The 24,349-nt window shown below is 45.1% G+C and overlaps 1 protein-coding gene across 4 annotated transcripts in view; it reads left to right on the top strand.

The window, feature by feature from the left end:
* The first annotated feature begins 969 nt into the window (after nt 1-969).
* Nucleotides 970-24,349, top strand: part of fam131bb (family with sequence similarity 131 member Bb) — a 38,126-nt gene continuing 14,746 nt past the window's right edge. The window contains exons 1-4 of one of the 4 annotated variants that reach the window (XM_052494911.1): nt 970-1,117; nt 19,919-19,953; nt 23,714-23,749; nt 24,148-24,253. In XM_052494911.1, the coding sequence (XP_052350871.1) occupies nt 1,090-1,117; nt 19,919-19,953; nt 23,714-23,749; nt 24,148-24,253 (205 nt within the window). In that variant the 5' untranslated portion in view covers nt 970-1,089. The remainder of the gene's footprint in view (nt 1,118-19,918; nt 19,954-23,713; nt 23,750-24,147; nt 24,254-24,349) is intronic. The other 3 variants (XM_052494912.1, XM_052494913.1, XM_052494914.1) reach the window with 3 other exon arrangements.

Genomic DNA, 24,349 nt, shown 5'->3' on the forward strand with positions numbered 1-24,349 from the left:
CCATGCCAATAAAGCCCTAAAATTGAAATTGAATTGATAGGGGAATAAGATTTGGTGGGAGGTGTATGCAGGTCAGATGAGATGAGAGAGATAGATGGGTGCAGATAATGAGGCCACTCCTCTCATTGTTTTTGTAACCAGGAAAGAGGGGGAGGGAGAGAGAGGGGGATGGTACGAGGAGGAGAGGGAGGGAAAACAGGGGGAGAGAGAGAATAAAGAGAGAGAAGGAGGGAGATGAGAGAGAGCGATGACAGAGAGTAGGATCGATGGAGAGGGGGATGACCAAGAGCAAAGGCTTTGGAGATCTTTGATGCTTAAGGAATACCCTGTGTGTGTGTGTGTTATTTGAGAGTGTGAGTGTGACAGAGAGAGGGGGAGAGAAGGATGGGTAGAGGGGCTGGGAAACCGCTGCAGTGCGTTGTTAGGCAGCTCGTGCACAGGAGAGGGAGACAGAGAGAGAACCCCGTTTTACAGCTCCAATATTACAGCAGTGCAGTTATATCCACAACAATGACAACAATGACAAAGCCCACCACTCAGTCCCCTGCTATTGAACCTCTAATGGTATGGCTACAAGCCACAGCATTCAACACACTGCCCTTCACAGGCTAATGGACAAGAGTACTGCCTGTCAATAATATGATGCTTCCCTTTCCTATTAGCCTGATTTCCCAATTACCATATCTCTAGGATTTCACTACAGATATAATACAGATATAATATGATTATGGTAATAATAATGTTCACAATGTCAACACATGATGATGATAATAATAGTAATAATACAAGTTATAGTTATAGCAATAATAATAATAGTATCACTCTTCCATATTTACCTAAAATCTGTCTCTCTGTCATACTAACTTACTAACGGGATCGTATAAGACCCTCACTGCACTGGTAAAGAGAGAGGGAGAGAGACTGAGCGAGCAAGCGCAGAAGAGAGAGAGAGCCAGAGAGGGAGGGAGAGACAATGTGCAAGAGAGCGAGTGAGAGCGAAGCGAGCAAGAGAGAGAAGCGCGAGAGAGAGAATGCATGGTGTCAGGGTAACGCTTCCTTGCTTGTATCCAGGGCCTTTGTGAATACACCATGGGATGCATCGGCTCACGGAGACTCAGTAAGACCTGCTATTCTTCCCTTATGGCTGGGGGCTGTGGTTGGGGCTGGGGGCTGCGGCTTGGGTGGGAGAACAGGGGTCCGTACGGTGTGTGTGTGTGTGTGTGTGTGTGTGTGTGTGTGTGTGTGTGTGTGTGTGTGTGTGTGTGTGTGTGTGTGTGTGTGTGTGTGTGTGTGTGTGTGTGTGTGTGTGTGTGTGTGTGTGTGTGTGTGTGTGTGAATAGGCTGTGAGGACCGGGGGATGAAGAAGGGGGTGGATGGTAACCACATCACCGTTTAGATGGGGCTTGACAATTCACGTTTGGCCAAGATATCAGCGACAATATGTGTTAAAATGTGCTGCTGTGTGTGTACGTTCCCCCTCCTTCCCTCCCTCTTCTCCTGCCTTGATTTAGGATGATGCCTGGCAGAGTGTATGTGTGTGTGGGAGGGAAAGCGAGAGAATGATGGAGAGGAGACGGGGGAGACGGGGGAGACGGGGGAGGGAGATTGAAAATGCTATGATAGTTGTTGTTCACAGAGAGGGAGAGATAGATAAAGGATGAGAAGGAGAGGGAGAAAAGAGGGGAATATTCTATTGTGTAGTATAGTATTACGTGTATAAATAGAGAGAGAGAGAGAGAGAGAGAGAGAGAGAGAGAGAGAGAGAGAGAGAGAGAAAGAAAGATGAGGTGGGCTGGAGGGAGAGAGGCAGGCAGCGAGAGAGAAAGAGAGATGAGGTGGGCTGGAGGGAGAGAGGCAGGCAGGCAGAGAGAGAGAGAAAGAGAGATGAGGTGGGCTGGAGGGAGAGAGGCAGACAGAGAGAAAGAGAGATGAGGTGGGCTGGAGGGAGAGAGGCAGGCAGGCAGAGAGAGAGAGAAAGAGAGATGAGGTGGGCTGAAGGGAGAGAGGCAGGCAGGCAGGCAGAGAGAGAGAGAAAGAGAGATGAGGTGGGCTGGAGGGAGAGAGGCAGACAGAGAGAGAGAAAGAGAGATGAGGTGGGCTGGAGGGAGAGAGGCAGGCAGGCAGAGAGAGAGAGAAAGAGAGATGAGGTGGGCTGGAGGGAGAGAGGCAGGCAGAGAGAGAGAGAAAGAGAGATGAGGTGGGCTGGAGGGAGAGAGGCAGGCAGAGAGAGAGAGAAAGAGAGATGAGGTGGGATGGAGGCAGAGAGGCAGGCAGAGAGAAAGAGAGATGAGGTGGGATGGAGGGAGAGAGGCAGGCAGCGAGAGGGAAGACATGCTGAATTGTATTGCAGGCAAAGAGGAGGGAAGATGGAGGGAGGGGTTGAGATGGAGAGGGAGGGGTATATGTGAGGGAAAGAGTGTATGGGATTGCATGGAGGGCTATTCAGGTTGGGATTGTCTTGGACAATACCCATCTGTGACACTTTAGGTAAATCAACGTCAGGACTGCAGGGTGAGGTGGGGGGGCGGGCGAGGTAGTAAACAATAATGCATACGATTAAAGGTAAACACACCTCAGAAATCATATAATGTATGTAAAGAATAAGCATATGTAATTATTAATATGTACAGTAGTCTTCAATAGGAAACATCAACAACAAGTGGATTGTGATATGCTACAGAAAAACAGGAGGAAAGTACTTATGTAAAGTGCATTGTGAAATATTTGTCATCCACTTTGTACAATCACAAACGAACGTTCAATACATAATGATTCATGAACACTCAGTACAGCATGATGGTGTGGCCGGTAACACGTTGCTTCTTGAAAGTCCAATCGCTTGAAAACTCTGTGTCAACAGTGGACTACTGAAAAGAATAGCAAAATGTTGTTTTTGAGTGGATTTTCCCTTTTAAGCAAAAACCTCTAGACACAGTGGAGGCTACTTGCTTGAAGATATATTAGTACTGTAGTAGTCTTTCTCAGCACTGAGGTACAGTACCTAGTAGTTTTAAATGGCTGAAGGACACAGGTAGGTTAGAGGTGAACAAGGATGGGATCAATTCCATTTAATTTCAGCACGACATTACTTGAAATCCAGTGAACAAATTTAAAGCTGCCCATTATTATCCTTATTTCAACTGCCTGAACTGAAATGGAAGTGACCCCAGCTGTGGTATTGAGGTCAGCAATGTGACATGGTGGTGAGTGAGTGAGGTGCCTCCCCCCCTTTAGAAATAACTGCGGACTAGAGATAACAACACATGAAGTATCCAAAGGATGAAAGACATTGTAGAATGAGTTGATGTCTAGAATGTAAACCAGCTGGCAGCGGGTGTGAGGTGAATAGTGAAGCCAGGATAACTGTGTTAAACTAGCGCTATACACACAGTATTAGGAGTTAGAATACTAACTAGTAATTGAATAGGATCTCCATGGATATACAGGCCAGGGCACCTGTTTAAACACGGGTCACACACTGACAGTGAGTCACACACTGACTTCCAGTGAACTAATGGATAGCATTATTACTTATTATTGTGAAATGTCATGCAGACACGGGAAAAAGAGTGAAAGTAGGCATGGTGGTGAATATTGATGTGTTCCACAGCATAGCCTACAGAGCATTTGAATTGAAGTGAAGATTAAAAGGTTAGAAATACATACTGGAGTGGTACACTTTCTGTGAGTAGTCAGTGGTTTGATTCTTCAAACAGAATTATTCTTAAAAGTCAAGCATGTTGTAACCATGGCAATGTTTCTGTCCTACGATTTTGACCATCATGGTGACTGAATATAGGCTAGGGTTCTTCTAAGCTGTTGTTTAACACTTGACTTAGTGAAGAAGTGAGTGTGTGCTGCTGATACTGCAGTGTAAAGAGCTGGAGAGAGCAGCGTGGTGTGTAGGTCCGCCTGCCTGGGTGTGGCAGCAGTGTTTGTCCTGGGTGAGAAGGGGTTTAGTGTCCAGTATTGATCGGCCTCCTCAGCTGCAGTCCTCCCTGCCAACCACAGATCAACAGGAGGAGGCAGAGGAATACAATATCTACACACTGGAGTAAAACAGAGTATCTACAAACTGGACTAAGACTAGAGTATCTACACACTGGACTAAGACCAGAGGATCTACACACTGGACTAAGACTAGAGTATCTACACACTGGAGTAAGACCAGAGGATCTACACACTGGACTAAGACCAGAGGATCTACACACTGGACTAAGACTAGAGTATCTACACACTGGAGTAAGACCAGAGGATCTACACACTGGACTAAGACCAGAGTATCTACACACTGGAGTAAGACCAGAGGATCTACACACTGGACTAAGACCAGAGTATCTACACACTGGACTAAGACCAGCGGATCTACACACTGGACTAAGGCCAGAGTAACTACACACTGGAGTAAGACAGAGTATCTACACACTGGACTAAGACCAGAGGATCTACACACTGGACTAAGGCCAGAGTAACTACACACTGGAGTAAGACTTACAGTCATGTATGCATACACTTCTAAGACCATGGATGGTCCACTGGAATAAGACCAGAGTATCTACACACTGGACTAAGACCAGATGCTCTACCAACTGAGCTAAGGCCAGGTAACTACACACACAGACCAGAGTATCTACAAACTGGACTAAGACAGAGTATCTATATACTGGAGTAAGACAGAGTATCTACATACTGGAGTAAGACCAGAGTATCTACATACTGGAATAAGACCAGAGTATCTACACACTGGACTAAGACCAGAGTATCTACACCCTGGACTAAGACCAGAGTATCTACAAACTGGACTAAGACCAGAGTATCTACACACTGTATGCAATGTCAGTTCTTTAGTAAGCACCTGATAAATAGAAATGCTTCACTATTCTGCACCACCTGTGGTGTTGATAACTACAGTTTACCACATCCCTATACTATACCAAAAGTGGTGTTGATACCTGCAGTATACTACATCACTATACCGTACCACCAGTGGTATTGATACCTATATCACATTAACCACCAGTGGTGTTGATTCCTATACCACATCACTATACTGTACCACCAGTGGTGTTGATACCTATACCACATCACTATACTGTACCACCAGTGGTGTTGATACCTATACCACATCACTATACTGTACCACCAGTGGTGTTGATTCCTATACCACATCACTATACTGTACCACCAGTGGTGTTGATACCTATACCACATCACTATACTGTACCACCAGTGGTGTTGATACCTATACCACATCACTCATTATGTACCACCAGTGGTGTTGATTCCTATACCACATCACTATACTGTACCACCAGTGGTGTTGATACCTATACCACATCACTATACTGTACCACCAGTGGTGTTGATTCCTATACCACATCACTATACTGTACCACCAGTGGTGTTGATACCTATACCACATCACTATACTGTACCACCAGTGGTGTTGATACCTATACCACATCACTATACTGTACCACCAGTGGTGTTGATAACTATACCACATCCCTATACTATACCAAAAGTGGTGTTGATACCTGCAGTATACTACATCACTATACCGTACCACCAGTGGTATTGATACCTATATCACATTAACCACCAGTGGTGTTGATTCCTATACTATACTGTACTGCAAGTGGTGTTGATGCCTACAGTATATATCATCACTATTATGTACAACCAGGGGTGTTGATACATATATCACATCACTATTATGTACCACCAGGGGTGTTGATACATATATCACATCACTATTATGTACCACCAGGGGTGTTGATACATATATCACATCACTATTATGTACCACCAGGGTGTTGATACATATATCACATCACTATTATGTACCACCAGGGGTGTTGATACATATATCACATCACTATACTGTACCACCAGTGGTGTTGATTCTTATACCACATCACTTTGTACCACCAGTGGTGTTGATATCTATACCACATCACTATACTGTACCACCAGTGGTGTTGATATCTATACCACATCACTACACTGTACCACCAGTGGTGTTGATATCTATACCACATCACTATACTGTACCACCAGTGGTGTTGATACCTATACCACATCACTATACTGTACCACCAGTGGTGTTGATATCTATACCACATCACTATACTGTACCACCAGTGGTGTTGATACCTATACCACATCACTATGTGCTACCAGTGGTGTTGATACCTATACCACATCACTATACCACCAGTGGTGTTGATACCTATACCACATCACTATACTGTACCACCAGTGGTGTTGATTCCTATACCACATCACTATACTGTACCACCAGTGGTGTTGATTCCTATACCACATCACTATACTGTACCACCAGTGGTGTTGATACCTATACCACATCACTATACTGTACCACCAGTGGTGTTGATACCTATACCACATCACTATACTGTACCACCAGTGGTGTTGATACCTATACCACATCACTATACTGTACCACCAGTGGTGTTGATACCTATACCACATCACTATACTGTACCACCAGTGGTGTTGATACCTATACCACATCACTATACTGTACCACCAGTGGTGTTGATACCTATACCACATCACTATAATGTACCACCAGTGGTGTTGATTCCTATACCACATCACTATACTGTACCACCAGTGGTGTTGATACCTATACCACATCACCATACTGTACCACCAGTGGTGTTGATTCCTATACCACATCACTATAATGTACCACCAGTGGTGTTGATTCCTATACCACATCACTATTATGTACTACCAGTAGTGTTGATACCTATACCACATAATGACAATGTACCACCAGTGGTGTTGATTCCTATACCACATCACTATACTGTACCACCAGTGGTGTTGATACCTATACCACATAATGACAATGTACCACCAGTGGTGTTGATACCTATACCACATCACTATACTGTACCACCAGTGGTGTTGATACCTATACCACATAATGACAATGTACCACCAGTGGTTTTGATACCTATACCACATCACTATACTGTACCACCAGTGGTGTTGATTCCTATACCACATCACTATACTGTACCACCAGTGGTGTTGATACCTATACCACATAATGACAATGTACCACCAGTGGTGTTGATACCTATACCACATCACTATACTGTACCACCAGTGGTGTTGATACCTATACCACATCACTATACTGTACCACCAGTGGTGTTGATTCCTATACCACATCACTATAATGTACCACCAGTGGTGTTGATTCCTATACCACATCACTATAATGTACCACCAGTGGTGTTGATTCCTATACCACATCACTATACTGTACCACCAGTGGTGTTGATACCTATGTACCACATAATGACAATGTACCACCACATCACACTATACTGTACCACCAGTGGTGTTGATACCTATACCACATCACTATAATGTACCACCAGTGGTGTTGATACCTATACCACATCACTATAATGTACCACCAGTGGTGTTGATACCTATACCACATAATGACAATGTACCACCAGTGGTGTTGATACCTATACCACATCACAATACTGTACCACCAGTGGTGTTGATACCTATACCACATAATGACAATGTACCACCAGTGGTGTTGATACCTATACCACATCACTATACTGTACCACCAGTGGTGTTGATACCTATACCACATCACTATACTGTACCACCAGTGGTGTTGATACCTATACCACATCACTATACTGTACCACCAGTGGTGTTGATACCTATACCACATCACTATACTGTACCACCAGTGGTGTTGATACCTATACCACATCACTATACTGTACCACCAGTGGTGTTGATACCTATACCACATCACTATACTGTACCACCAGTGGTGTTGATACCTATACCACATCACTATACTGTACCACCAGTGGTGTTGATACCTATACCACATCACTATACTGTACCACCAGTGGTGTTGATTCCTATACCACATCACTATACTGTACCACCAGTGGTGTTGATACCTATACCACATCACTATACTGTACCACCAGTGGTGTTGATACCTATACCACATAATGACAATGTACCACCAGTGGTGTTGATACCTATACCACATCACTATACTGTACCACCAGTGGTGTTGATACCTATACCACATCACTATACTGTACCACCAGTGGTGTTGATACCTATACCACATCACTATACTGTACCACCAGTGGTGTTGATTCCTATACCACATCACTATACTGTACCACCAGTGGTGTTGATACCTATACCACATCACTATACTGTACCACCAGTGGTGTTGATACCTATACCACATCACTATACTGTACCACCAGTGGTGTTGATACCTATACCACATCACCACACTGTACCACCAGTGGTGTTGATACCTATACCACATCACTATACTGTACCACCAGTGGTGTTGATACCTATACCACATCACTATACTGTACCACCAGTGGTGTTGATACCTATACCACATCACCATACTGTACCACCAGTGGTGTTGATTCCTATACCACATCACTATAATGTACCACCAGTGGTGTTGATTCCTATACCACATCACTATAATGTACTACCAGTGGTGTTGATTCCTATACCACATCACTATAATGTACCACCAGTGGTGTTGATTCCTATACCACATCACTATAATGTACCACCAGTGGTGTTGATTCCTATACCACATCACTATAATGTACCACCAGTGGTGATACCTATACCACATTGATTCCTATACCACATCACTATAATGTACCACCAGTGGTGTTGATTCCTATACCACATCACTATATGTACCACCAGTGGTGTTGATTCCTATACCACATCACTATAATGTACTACCAGTGGTGTTGATTCCTATACCACATCACTATAATGTACCACCAGTGGTGTGTTGATTCCTATACCACATCACTATAATGTACCACCAGTGGTGTGATACCTATACCACATCACTATACTGTACCACCAGTTCTATACCACATCACTATACTGTACCACCAGTGGTGTTGATACCTATACCACATCACTATACTGTACCACCAGTGGTGTTGATACCTATACCACATCACTATACTGTACCACCAGTGGTGTTGATTCCTATACCACATCACTATACTGTACCACCAGTGGTGTTGATACCTATACCACATCACTATACTGTACCACCAGTGGTGTTGATTCCTATACCACATCACTATACTGTACCACCAGTGGTGTTGATACCTATACCACACATCACCAGTGGTGTTGATACCTATACCCATCCAGTACCACCAGTGTGTTGATACCTATACCACATCACCATACTGTACCACCAGTGGTGTTGATACCTATACCACATCACTATACTGTACCACCAGTGGTGTTGATACCTATACCACATCACTATACTGTACCACCAGTGGTGTTGATACCTATACCACATCACTATACTGTACCACCAGTGGTGTTGATACCTATACCACATCACCATACTGTACCACCAGTGGTGTTGATACCTATACCACATCACTATACTGTACCACCAGTGGTGTTGATACCTATACCACATCACTATACTGTACCACCAGTGGTGTTGATACCTATACCACATAACCATACTGTACCACCAGTGGTGTTGATTCCTATACCACATCACTATAATGTACCACCAGTGGTGTTGATTCCTATACCACATCACTATAATGTACCACCAGTGGTGTTGATTCCTATACCACATCACTATTATGTACTACCAGTGGTGTTGATTCCTATACCACATCACTATAATGTACCACCAGTGGTGTTGATTCCTATACCACATCACTATAATGTACCACCAGTGGTGTTGATTCCTATACCACATCACTATAATGTACCACCAGTGGTGTTGATTCCTATACCACATCACTATAATGTACCACCAGTGGTGTTGATTCCTATACCACATCACTATAATGTACCACCAGTGGTGTTGATACCACATCACTATACCACATACCACATCACTATAATGTACCACCAGTGGTGTTGATTCCTATACCACATCACTATAATGTACCACCAGTGGTGTTGATTCCTATACCACATCACTATACTGTACCACCAGTGGTGTTGATACCTATACCACATCACTATACTGTACCACCAGTGGTGTTGATACCTATACCACATCACTATACTGTACCACCAGTGGTGTTGATTCCTATACCACATCACTATACTGTACCACCAGTGGTGTTGATACCTATACCACATCACTATACTGTACCACCAGTGGTGTTGATTCCTATACCACATCACTATACTGTACCACCAGTGGTGTTGATACCTATACCACATCACCATACTGTACCACCAGTGGTGTTGATACCTATACCACATCACCATACTGTACCACCAGTGGTGTTGATACCTATACCACATCACCATACTGTACCACCAGTGGTGTTGATACCTATACCACATCACTATACTGTACCACCAGTGGTGTTGATACCTATACCACATCACTATACTGTACCACCAGTGGTGGTGATACCTATACCACATCACTATACTGTACCACCAGTGGTGTTGATTCCTATACCACATCACTATACTGTACCACCAGTGGTGTTGATACCTATACCACATCACTATACTGTACCACCAGTGGTGTTGATACCTATACCACATCACTATACTGTACCACCAGTGGTGTTGATACCTATACCACATCACTATACTGTACCACCAGTGGTGTTGATACCTATACCACATCACTATACTGTACCACCAGTGGTGTTGATACCTATACCACATCACTATAATGTACCACCAGTGGTGTTGATTCCTATACCACATCACTATAATGTACCACCAGTGGTGTTGATTCCTATACCACATCACTATACTGTACCACCAGTGGTGTTGATACCTATACCACATCACTATACTGTACCACCAGTGGTGTTGATACCTATACCACATCACTATACTGTACCACCAGTGGTGTTGATTCCTATACCACATCACTATACTGTACCACCAGTGGTGTTGATATCTATACCACATCACTATACTGTACCACCAGTGGTGTTGATACCTATACCACATCACTATACTGTACCACCAGTGGTGTTGATACCTATACCACATCACTATACTGTACCACCAGTGGTGTTGACACACCTATACCACATCACTATACTGTACCACCAGTGGTGTTGACACACCTATACCACATCAGGACCCGAGCCGTCATTCTAATAATGCAGCCTGAGTGCCTGTGTGTGGAATTCTCATGAAACCAGTTTTAAAATGTCTGCAGCAAACTGAGTTACAAAACCATGATGCATCTGCAAAAATCAACTATCATTAAGACTAAGATGTCTAGTTTTTGACTAAGTGTTTTATTTTAAATACATTTGACATTTTCTGCAGTTTTTTTGTACATTTTCTGTCACGGATCCCCCTGGAACTTTCATTGCGCACACCTGGCCCCTATTCCCACTGATTGTACTTGTAACGGAATTCCTCTTCTTCAGAGGAGGAGTAGCAAAGATCAGACCAATGTGCTGCGTGGTAAGTGTCCATGATGATATATTTAATAAATCAACTGAACAAAATAACAAAAGTACAAACAACCGAAACAGTTCCGTATGGTGAAAACACTAACACAGGATACAACCACCCACAAAAAAACAATAGAAAACAGGCTACCTAAATATGGCTCCCAATCAGAGACAACGACTGACACCTGCCTCTGATTGAGAACCATACTAGGCCAAACACATAGAAATATAACAGAACAAAACATAGAAATACAACAGAATGCCCACCCCAACTCACACCCTGACCAACTAAAATAAAGACATAAAGAAGGAACTAAGGTCAGAACGTGACAGTATTTGTATATATGTGCCCTTCGTTCACCATGGTGGTGTCGATTACTGTTACAATGTCCGTTGGTGTGTGTGAGTACCTGTGCTGTGTGTTTTGGCTTTTGTGACCATGTGGATTCCGCAGATGATTACGGGTCTCGCCCCGTGTGATAATCATTGTGCGCTAATGTTATTTATTCAAGGTACTCGTTGCTCTTTTGCTGGGGTTTCAACCCTGTGTTTTGTTTACGTGTTTGTTTGGTCTTTGTCCCTGTGCTTTTACACGGCATGCCATAAATTGGGATGAATAAAACTCCTATTACACATTCCTGCGCCTGTCTCCCGACTCATTCATGCCAACGTGACAGAATAATCGACCATTAAGGGAGACAGTGGGAACGACCCGTCCGCAATTGGCCTAGCGTCGTCCGGGTTAGGGAGGGCTTGGTCGGTAGGGATGTCCTTGTCTCATCGCGCACCAGCGACTCCTGTGGTGGGCCGGGCGCAGTGCGCGCTAACCAAGGTTGCCAGGTGCACGGTGTACCCTCCGACACATTGGTGCGGCTGGCTTCTGGGTTGGATGCGCGCTGTGTTAAGAAGCAGTACGCTGGTTGGGTTGTGTATCGTTCTGTGAGAATGACCCGTGTGTGTGTGTGTGTGTGAGCATACTCACTCCTCTTTTTTGGAGTGTGTGCTGTAGTGTGTCTGTGCATACTCTCTCCTCTTTTTGAGGTGTGTGTTGTAGTGTGTGTGTTGTATGTGTACGTATACAGTGTGTATAAAGTGTGTGTGTGTGCGTGTGCGTGCGTGTGTGCGTGTGCGTGTGTGTGTGTGCTCAACTGCCCGCCAGCTTTCCATTACACTGCTTTGTTTACGATATTTCGTTACTGAAAGGGATTCCCTGATATTGAGTTGATTAAAAGTGCTAACAGACAGACAGACAGATACGATTCACTCTACACTCTTAGAAGAAAAGGTGCTATCTAGAACTTTAACGGGTTCTTTGACTGTTCCCATAGAAGAACCCTTTGAAGAGCCCTTTTTGGTTTCAGGTAGAACCCCTTTGGTTCCAGGTAGAACCCCTTTGGTTCCAGTTAGAACCCTTTTGGTTCCAGTTAGAACCCTTTTGGTTCCTTGTAGAACTCTTTCCACATAGGGTTCTACATGGAACACAAAAGGATTCTATCTGGAACCAAAAAGTGTTATCCTATGGGGACAGCTGAAGAACCCTTTTGGAACCCTGTTTTCACAAGCACAGTGATTGGAGCATTGATTGGCTGAGGACTGAATCGACTGACACATAAACACAGTCAAGGTGAACGACTCAGTGAAGAACCACTTAATTGAAAGGGTGTTTGTGTGTGTGTGTGTGTGTGTGTCATCTGGTCTTGCCAGTGTGTCATCATTCTGTTGCTCAATTATCTGAGTGTCTCAGTGAAAGTGTAGGGTGACAACCCTTGATCAGTGTGTTTGGGAGAAATAGACAGTGATTACGAGTGCCTGCGTGTGTGTGTGCATGTGTATGAGAGTGCCTGTACGCACTTGTGTGTGTGTGACTGTGTGTTTATTAGAGTGGCCATGTGTGGGCGCAGTGTGACAGTCCTTGCTGGTGAACAGAATGACTCAGTCTGAGAGTGAGTTATGAAACTGACACGCCATCTTGCCTTTAATGCTGACAGATTGTGTGTGTGTGTGTGTGTGTGTGTGTGTGTGTGTGTGTGTGTTGGTATGTGCACAACACTGCTATTGTCTATATCAACACCACTAACAACAGATAGAAGAAATAAAGCACGGTGAACTATCACAGAGCACCGTGTTTCACACCTTTCCCCACTGATCACCCGATCGTACAGGCCTTTATTTGTTGAATCAGATGAATCAGGTTAGTGTAGGTCTGGAGAAAAATGTTGGTGATCACTACTTAGTTCTTAGCCCAGGCTGTGGTGGGGTTAATGACTAAGCTGGAGTAATGAGGCATGGCCTACCCTCTCATGACAGGTGCATGTACCATTGGAGGGTGGAGCAGAGGGAAGAAATGTTTTCAGGAACAGGCCATCCACCCGTATCTTTATCTGACAGGCTTTTACTCTTTTAGCCTTTCACCCTTTCACCCACAGCCTCCCCATACGCTCTCTCTGTACCATCTGGTGCTCAGCTGTTTCCCGGCCCAACTCTCTCACACACCAGCCCTCTACAAGTTCAGCCTGCCTCCCACCGTGTCAACTAGCCTCACCACAGCTGTCACCACCAGCACCAGCCAACCAGAACAGAGACCCCCTGTTCATATCCAGCTCTGCATCGCTCATTTGCAGCAGGGCCTCTGAATTAAAAAGACAGATGATGCTCAAGCGCTTCTTTCCATGTCAGTGGGAGTTGTCAGGTCGCCGCCGGAGTCTTAGCTGACAGGTGTAGCCGCTGCAGATCTATGGTTGTTCGTTTGGCACGGCCGCCATGCTCTGTCACCCCTCCCCTCTTTCTCCTCTCTTGCTCCTCTCTTTCTCCTCTCTTCTTCATCTCCTCCTCCTCTCTTCCTCATCCCCTTCACTGCCTCTCACTCTCCAGAGTGGCTGCGTCTTGGCTGGACCCGTCTCCTCCGTTGCCGCAGGGGGATATCTATCTAAAAAGAGAGCTGGACTGGGTATAGGGGAGAGAGCTGGGCTGGGGATGGGGGAGAGAGCTGTGCTGGGTATAGCTGGGCTGGGGAGAGAGCTGGGCTGGGGATGGGGGAGAGAGCTGGGTATGGGGATGTGGGGAGAGAGCTGTGCTGGGGGTGGGGGAGAGAGCTGGACTGGGTATGGGGGAGAGAGCTGTGCTGGGGATGGGGGAGAGAGCTGGGCTGGGGATGCTGGGCTGGGGATGGGGGAGAGAGCTGGACTGGGTATGGGGGAGAGAGCTGTGCTGGGGATGGGGGGGAGAGAACTGGGCTGGGCTGAGGGATGGGGAGAGAGCTGGGGGGCTGGGGATAGGGGGGAGAGAACTGGGGGGAGAGCTGGGTGGGGATAATGGGGGAGAGAGCTGGACTGGGTATAAGCTGTGCTGGGGGTGGGGGGAGAGAGAGCTGTGCTGGGGATGGGGGGATGGGGGGGAGAGAGCTGGGGGAGAGAACTGGGCTGGGTATAGGGAGAGAGCTGGACTGGGGATGGGGGGAGAGAGCTGGGGGAGAGAACTGGGCTGGGTATAGGGGAGAGAGCTGGGTATGGGGGAGAGAGCTGGGATGGGGATGGGGGAGAGAGCTGGGTATGGGGGAGAGAGCTGAGATGGGGATGGGGGAGAGAGCTGGCTCATCGCTCTGCTCTGGTCACGTGCTCCCTTGTTATTGCTGTTGAGTCTCCTATAGCTGCAGCAGTTACTCTTTATCAGAACATATTATGTATGTCGAGTAGCTGTTGGTTTGCTTTCCTTGCATCTTGTAGCTGACTAAAAATAGCTTTCAAAGCCAGTTGTTCAAGGAATATTGCTCTGATTTGAAATATATGACCTCAGAATAAGACACTTAGCTGATCTGATGTTTGTGTGTGTTTGTGTGATGCCGTATTCATATGAGGTGTGTGTTTATGTGTGTGTGTATTAGTGCATGTTTATGTGTGTTTGTGTCTTTTAGCCACACAGAGGAAACCTGGGACACTTTGTGCCCCCTAGAGAGAAAGATACGGAGAGATCCAGTCTGGCAGGCTGACTAACTGTTTCTCTCACCTCAGCTGTGTCAGTCCCACAAGGTCAGCCTGGAAGACACTCAGACTGGCTGGAGGCCAGGGGGTCACACTACAGGAAACACTAACAGGGTCATTATGGGGTCAGACAGACCTGACTTCATCTGTCAGTTTTAATCTCTGAAATCTTTATCTTTATCCAGATGGAATAGGTGTAAATGGTGTGGCGGCAATCAGGTGGAAGCAGGTGCTAACAGCTACTCAGTCAGCTGAGAGCCCTGTAGAGGAGTCAGGCAGGGCAGACAGACAGGAGAACGCAGCGTGTTGGAATGTCCTCTCTGTAAAGCTAACACTACTCTACTGGTGTGTCGCTGGACATCAAGTAGCTCAGTGTATTAACGCCTCAGTGAGACATACAACTGACTGGTTTAATTCAATACTTCTACAGTCTACAGATGTAGCATTACACACACACACTGTACACACACACTCAGTGTACACACACAGAGAAGCAAACCCCCCAGGGAGAGAAAGGGGGGAGAGAAGGCCACAGACTCTGATAAAGAGAGCGAGCGCCCAGAGACCGCTGCTGTATTTAAACTCCATTACCACCAATGTCTCACTAATTAAACCTGTGTTTTAATTAGGATTTGGACAGCCAGGAAAAGAGGAGGGATAATACAATGCATTAATCCAACACAACGTTGGGAATGTACTTCAGGTTCCCTTTGTCACCCCCAGGAAGGATTCACTGTGTGCGTGTGTGTGTGTGTGTGTAAGTCAGAAGTTTACATATACCTTAGCCAAATACATTTAAACTCAGTTTTTCACAATTCCTGACATTTAATCCTAGTAAAAATTCCCTGTTTTAGGTCAGTTAGGATCACCACTTTATTTTAAGAATGTGAAATGTCAGAATAATAGTAGAGAGACTGATTTATTTCAGCTTTCATTTTTTTCATCACATTCCCAGTGGGTCAGATGTTTACATACACTCAGTTAGTATTTGGTAGCATTGCCTTTTAATTGTTTAACTTGGGTCAAACGCGTCAGGTAGCCTTCCACAAGCTTCCCACAATAAGTTGGGTGAATTTTGGCCCTTTCCTCCTGACAGAGCTGGTGTAACTGTCAGGTTTGTAAACCTCCTTGCGCGCACACGCTTTGTCAGTTTTGCCCACAAATTGTCTGTACGATTGAGGTCAGGGCTTTGCGATGGCCACTCCAATACCTTGACTTTGTTGTCCTTAAGCCATTTTGCCACAACTTTGGAAGTATGCTTGGGGTCATTGTCGATTTGGAAGACCCGTTTGTGACCAAGCTTTAACTTCCTGACTGATGTCTTGAGATGTTGCTTCAATATATTCACATAATTTCCCTCCCTCATGATGCCACCTATTTTGTGAAGTGCACGAGTCTCCTCTGCAGCAAAGAAGCCCCACAACATGATGCTGCCACCCCCATGCTTCACGGTTGGGATGTGGTTCTTCGGCTTGCAAGCCTCCCCCTTTTTCCTCCAAACATAACGATGGTCATTAGGGCCAAACAGTTCTATTTTTGTTTCATCAGACCAGAGGACATTTCTCCAAGTACAATCTTTTTCCCCGTGTGCAGTTGCAAACCGTAGTCTGGATTTTTTATGGCGGTTTTGGAGCAGTGGCTTCTTCCATGCTGAGCAACCTTTCAATTTTGGACTCATTTTACTGTGGATATAGATACTTTTGTACCTATTTCCTCCAGCATCTTCACAATGTCCTTTGCTGTTGTTCTGGGATTGATTTGCACTTATCGCACCAAAGTACGTTCATCTCTAGGAGACAGAAGGCATCTCCTTCCTGAGCGGTATGATGGCTACGTGGTCCTATTATTTGTACAGATGAGCGTGGTACCTTCAGGTGTATTTAAATTGCTCCCAAGGATGAACCTGTCACGACTTCCGCCGAAGTTGGCTCCCCTGCCTGTTCGGGTGGTGCTCGGCGGTCGTCGTCGCCGTCCTACTAGCCGCTACCGATCCCTTTTTCGTTTGTCTGGTGGTTTTGTCTTATTAGTTTCACCTGTGTTTATTTTGGTTTAATTAGCTTCCCTATATGTAGTAGTTTGACCCGCCCTTGTTTTGTGTGGGATTGTCTTAATGTTATGTGTGTGCATGTTAGGTAGTGGTGCATTATCTTAATGTTACATGTGTGCATGTTAGGTAGTGGTGTATTATCTTAATGTTATGTGTGTGCATGTTAGGTAGTGGTGTATTATCTTAATGTTATGTGTGTGCATGTTAGGTAGTGGTGCATTATCTTAATGTTATGTGTGTGCATGTTAGGTAGTGGTGTATTATCTTAATGTTATGTGTGTGCATGTTAGGTAGTGGTGTATTATCTTAATGTTACGTGTGTGCATGTTAGGTAGTGGTGTATTATCTTAATGTTATGTGTGTGCATGTTAGGTAGTGGTGTATTATCTTAATGTTACGTGTGTGCATGTTAGGTAGTGGTGTATTATCTTAATGTTATGTGTGTGCATGTTAGGTAGTGGTGTATTATCTTAATGTTACGTGTGTGCATGTTAGGTAGTGGTGTATTATCTTAATGTTATGTGTGTGCATGTTAGGTAGTGGTGTATTATCTTAATGTTACGTGTGTGCATGTTAGGTAGTGGTGTATTATCTTAATGTTATGTGTGTGCATGTTAGGTAGTGGTGTATTATCTTAATGTTATGTGTGTGCATGTTAGGTAGTGGTGCATTATCTTAATGTTACGTGTGTGCATGTTAGGTAGTGGTGTATTATCTTAATGTTATGTGTGAGCATGTTAGGTAGTGGTGTATTATCTTAATGTTATGTGTGAGCATGTTAGGTAGTGGTGTATTATCTTAATGTTATCTGTGTGCATGTTATGTAGTGGTGTATTATCTTAATGTTATGTGTGAGCATGTTAGGTAGTGGTGTATTATCTTAATGTTACGTGTGTGCATGTTAGGTAGTGGTGGATTGTCTCTATATGTTATGTGTGTGCATGTTAGGTAGTGGTGTATTATCTTAATGTTACGTGTGTGCATGTTAGGTAGTGGTGGATTGTCTCTATATGTTATGTGTGTGCATGTTAGGTAGTGGTGTATTATCTTAATGTTACGTGTGTGCATGTTAGGTAGTGGTGTATTATCTTAATGTTACGTGTGTGCATGTTAGGTAGTGGTGTATTATCTTAATGTTATGTGTGTGCATGTTAGGTAGTGGTGTATTATCTTAATGTTACGTGTGTGCATGTTAGGTAGTGGTGTATTATCTTAATGTTACGTGTGTGCATGTTAGGTAGTGGTGTATTATCTTAATGTTATGTGTGTACATGTTAGGTAGTGGTGTATTATCTTAATGTTATGTGTGTGCATATTAGGTAGTGGTGTATTATCTTAATGTTACGTGTGTGCATGTTAGGTAGTGGTGTATTATCTTTTCTTTTCTAGACACCCTGTGGTTTTTGGGTTGTCTTGTATAGTGTCCTGCGCCCTGTATTTTGTTGGGCTTATTATTTTTGTGTGCAAGAGTAAAGCACTTCAACTCAGTTACTCTCTGCGTCTGATTCCTGCACCCACCTAGTCCCACGTGACAGAACCAGACTTGTGGAGGTCTACAAGTATTTTTCTTGGCTAATTTCCCATGATGTCAAGCAAAGAGGCACTGAGTTTGAAGGTCGGCCTTGAAATTCATCCACAGGTACACCTCCAATTGACTCAAATGATGTCATTTAGCCTATCAGAAGCTTCTAATGCCATGAAATAATTTCCTGGAATTTTCCAAGCTGTTTAAAGGCACAGTCAGCTTAGTGTATGTAACCTTCTGACCCACTGGAATTGTGATACAGTGAATTATAAGTGAAATAATCTGTCTGTAAACAATTTTTGGAAAAATGACTTGTGTCATGCACAAAGTAGATGTCCTAACCAACTTGCCAAAACTATAGTTTGTTAACAAGAAATGTGTGGAGTGGTTGAAAAACAAGTTTTAATGACTCCAACCTAAGTGTATGTAAACTTATGTGTGATTCTATTTGCGGGTGTATGTTGAGTAGCAGTGTCCTGTGGTCAGTCAGTGAAGTGATGCTCTTCTCTCTAACACAGTTAGACAGTAATGATTAGCCTACTGTTTTATGACTGTTTAGTGTTACAGCCAAAGTCACACCTTTATCCCCCTGACCATGCTTCTCCCTCTCTCTCTATTGGCAGTGTGACGGAACTTGTATTCACATTGCCAAATCAAATTCAAACAACGTATCTCTCTTCTCTTCTTCTTGTTCTCTCTCTCTTTCTCTCTCTCCTCATTTATTTCTCTCTCTCTCTCTCTATCCCTCCCTCCCTCTCCCTCCCTCCCTCCCTCCCTCCCTCCCTCCCTCCCTCCCTCCCTCCCTCCCTCCCTCCCTCCCTCCCTCCCTCCCTCCCTCTCTCTCTCTCTGTTTTAGCGGCAGATGGAGTGCCAGTAAAGGATGGGGAACAGGTAAGCCTGACATTCAGGACTTTAACTATCACTCTTAATTCACACAGCTCAGCCACCCTGTTACACCCAATGGCTCCAGCAGTGGGTGCTCACTATTCCACGAATGGGGATCTTGATCCAAGATGGTGACCAACATCAACTTTAGCTCTCTACTACTGAAGCCATGAGTGCTACTGCATCTGCTTGTAGAGTAGCTAGCTAGCGCACATGTTGCTGTTGGTTTGCTAACTTCCTCTACACTCAAAATGGCGGCTGTAGCTGGAAGGAGAACCAACCTCTGTGGTTGGCTCGTTGCTGTTGCTATGACGTCTGCTGCTTCTCTGTCACGCCTCAGTGCTGGCTCACTGTAGAACAGTAGGGGCATCACCCACCTCTCCTCCTCTCACTCGATCCCTCACTACTCTCCTCTCAGATCCTTTCCACTCCACTTCTCCTTTCAAGTCCTCTCTCCTCTCCTTCCTTTTGAGATACTGTTACTAAAATGATCTTCAGCACTTCTTGGATGATTTTCTGGCAGGAGAAAGAGGACCATTTAAATTGAAACCGAATGTACTGTACTGTGGATCGATCATGTGTTTCTCTTGACAAACTTGCCCTTCAAAATGTAATCAAAAAAGAGAGCGAGAGAGAGGAGAGAAAGAGACAGACAGACAGACAGACAGACAGACAGACAGACAGACAGACAGACAGACAGACAGACAGACAGACAGACAGAGTGTAACAATAAGAGAGAGAACATGAGAGCTAGGTTTTCTGGAGACTGAACACATCTGTAAGGGGACATGGCACCCGTAGCGTCCTGCTGGTTCTAAGGCCCCGGCTCCTGTATTGTCAGGAACAATTCAGCTGATACAGGACTCAGAGGTGGTGTGACAGACGCTGGTGCTTATCTAGACTGTCACCATCCCCCTTCTGTTAGCCTGCTCCTCAGCCCCCTGTCTGTCTGTCTGTCTGTCTGTCTGTCTGTCTGTCTGTCTGTCTGTCTGTCTGTCTCTGCAGACACAGATCTCACCAGTCTGTCTCTGCAGACACAGATCTCACCAGAGAGGACACTGACACCGCTACCATCAGCCAGCTTACATCAGTTATAACACAAGCACGCACACACACACACGCCCCCACACACACATAGATTGCACACACACACGCGCACACATAAACACATATGCACGCATTCACACACACGCCTACACGCTTGCACACACACACATTCACACACACACACATTCACACACACGCCTACACGCTTGCACACACACACATTCACACACACATTCACACACACACTCACACACACGCCTACATGCTTGCACACAGACACTTCTGTATCAGCCCCCCCACTGGCTTGGATGTGTGTTTGGCTCAGTGCTTGGTGTAGCAGACGTAACCAGAGGAGGAAATGAGTGGAGAGAGAGAATCATTCAGTCATAACATATTCACTCTGCTGTACTATGGAACTGATCAGCCTTTCAACCCCTCCCTTCTCTCTGTCGCTCTGGACCTTGAATCTACTCCTCCTCCATCTTTCTGGTCTTTGACTCTTTTCCTCCTCTGTCTTTCTGGTCTTTGACTCTTCTCCTCCTCTATCTTTCTGGTCTTTGACTCTTCTCCTCCTCTGTCTCTCTGGTCTTTGTCTCTCCTCCTCTGTCTCTTTGGTCTTTGTCTCTCCTCCTCTGTCTTTCTGGTCTTTGTCTCTCCTCCTCTGTCTTTCTGGTCTTTGTCTCTCCTCCTCTATCTTTCTGGTCTTTGTCTCATCTCCTCTATCTTTCTGGTCTTTGTCTCCTCTCCTCTGTCTTTCTGGTCTTTGTCTCCTCTCCTCTATCCTTCTGGTCTTTGTCGCTCATTCTCTATCTTTCTGGTCTTTGACTCCTCTCCTCCTCTGTCTTTCTGGTCTTTGTCTCCTCTCCTCCTCTATCTTTCTGGTCTTTGTCTCCTCTCCTCCTCTGTCTTTCTGGTCTTTGTCTCCTCTCCCCTGTCTTTCTGGTCTTTGTCTCCTCTCCCCTGTCTTTCTGGTCTTTGTCTCCTCTCCCCTGTCTTTCTGGTCTTTGTCTCCTCTCCTCCTCTGTCTTTCTGGTCTTTGTCTCCTCTCCTCCTCTCTCTTTCTGGTCTTTGTCTCCTCTCCTCCTCTATCTTTCCGGTCTTTGTCTCCTCTCCTCCTCTGTCTTTCTGGTCTTTGTCTCCTCTCCTCCTCTCTCTTTCTGGTCTTTGTCTCCTCTCCTCCTCTCTATTGCTGGTCTTTGTCTCCTCTCCTCCTCTATCTTTCTGGTCTTTGTCTTCTCTCCTCCTCTGTCTTTCTGGTCTTTGTCTCCTCTCCTCCTCTCTTTCTGGTCTTTGTCTCCTCTCCTCCTCTGTCTTTCTGGTCTTTGTCTCCTCTCTTCTGTCTTTCTGGTCTTTGTCTCTTCTCCTCTGTCTTTCTTGTCTTTGTCTCCTCTCCTCTATCTTTCTGGTCTTTGTCTCCTCTCCTCTGTCTTTCTGGTCTTTGTCTCCTCTCCTCCTCTGTCTTTCTGGTCTTTGTCTCCTCTCCTCCTATGTCTTTCTGGTCTTTGTCTCCTCTCCTCCTCTGTCTTTCTGGTCTTTGTCTCCTCTCTTCTGTCTTTCTGGTCTTTGTCTCCTTTCCTCTGTCTTTCTGGTCTTTGACTCCTCTCCTCCTCTGTCTTTCTGGTATTTGACTCTTCTCCTCCTCTGTCTTTCTGGTCATTGTCTCTCTTCCTCTGTCTTTCTGGTCACTGTCTCTCCTCCTCTGCCTTTCTGGTCTTTGTCTCTTCTCCTCTGTCTTTCTGGTCTTTGTCTCTTCTCCTCTGTCTTTCTGGTCTTTGTCTCCTCTCCCCTGTCTTTCTGGTTTTTGTCTCCTCTCCTCTATCTTTCTGGTCTTTGTCTCCTCTCCTCTGTCTTTCTGGTCTTTGTCTCCTCTCCTCCTCTGTCTTTCTGGTCTTTGTCTTCTCTCCTCCTCTGTCTTTCTGGTCTTTGTCTCCTCTCTTCTGTCTTTCTGGTCTTTGTCTCCTCTCCTCTATCTTTCTGGTCTTTGTCTCCTCTCCTCTGTCTTTCTGGTCTTTGTCTCCTCTCCTCCTCTGTCTTTCTGGTCTTTGTCTTCTCTCCTCCTCTGTCTTTCTGGTCTTTGTCTCCTCTCTTCTGTCTTTCTGGTCTTTGTCTCCTCTCTTCTGTCTTTCTGGTCTTTGTCTCTTCTCCTCTGTCTTTCTGGTCTTTGTCTCTTCTCCTCTGTCTTTCTGGTCTCTGTCTCTTCTCCTCTGTCTTTCTGGTCTTTGTCTCCTCTCCTCTATCTTTCTGGTCTTTGTCTCCTCTCCTCTATCTTTCTGGTCTTTGTCTCCTCTCCTCTGTCTTTCTGGTCTTTGACTCTTCTCCTCCTCTGTCTTTCTGGTCTTTGACTCTTCTCCTCCTCTGTCTTTCTGGTCTTTGACTCTTCTCATCCTCTATCTTTCTGGTCTTTGACTCCTCTCCTCTGTCTTTCTGGTCATTGTCTCTCCTCTCTCTTTCTGGTCTTTGACTCTTCTCCTCTAAAACCCTATATGTGTCTCTCGGTGTTCTTCTCCCTCTTTCCCTCTCCTATCCTTCTTTCTATTTCTGCATGTTGGTTATACTACTCTACCCCTGTCACTATCACTACTCTCGTCCTCCTCTTTGTCTCCTCCCATTTCTTCCATGCATGTGTACGTCTTTCTCTCCTTCTCTCTTGTTCCCACTCTCTTCCTCTCTCCTGCTCCTTCTTTCCCCATCCCTCTCTCCTCCTATTTTTCTCCTTCAGCATGGATGTTCAGAATTTTCATGGGAAGGAATCAATGTAAGTGTTGTGACATCATTCCTTCATCTACCTTTATTTCTCTATCTTATGTTCCTCTATTTGTTTTGATTTACTTGATTTAACTCACCTTAGGTAACCTACTACTTCGTCCCCTCACTCCCCCTCCCATCTAACTCTCTCTATACCGTATCGTTAACTCTCGCATCACTTCCCATAATGCACTTCAGAACTGTCAAGCAGGAAGTTGTTCGAACAACGACCTTGGGAAATTTTGATTTTTTTTTTGTTGTCAAATGATGACATTGTTTCTTTTTGACGCTGTATTAACCCAATATCTACCGAACTTCTCCTCTCACCTACCCTCTGAACTCTATGTGCTTCTCTGGCACACATCTCTTCCTCCATCTCTCTGTCATCTTCTTCCCTCGCTCCTCTAGCTGTCTATGGAAGACACCACGTCCATCCTGCCTCGTCTGAAGAGGAACAACTCCAATAACTATGGGATCGGTGCTCTGGCTAAGTCCTCACTGACAGGTGTGTCAGGTGTGTGTCTGTCCTGTAACTGGTAAACTGACCCCATGTCAGCTCCCGCCTGGACAGGCGCTGGAGCCAACATGGCCCCAGAGTGGGTTCCCCTGA

This window comes from Oncorhynchus keta, chromosome 34, assembly GCF_023373465.1.
Source record: "Oncorhynchus keta strain PuntledgeMale-10-30-2019 chromosome 34, Oket_V2, whole genome shotgun sequence".
Classification (NCBI taxonomy): Eukaryota; Metazoa; Chordata; class Actinopteri; order Salmoniformes; family Salmonidae; genus Oncorhynchus; species Oncorhynchus keta.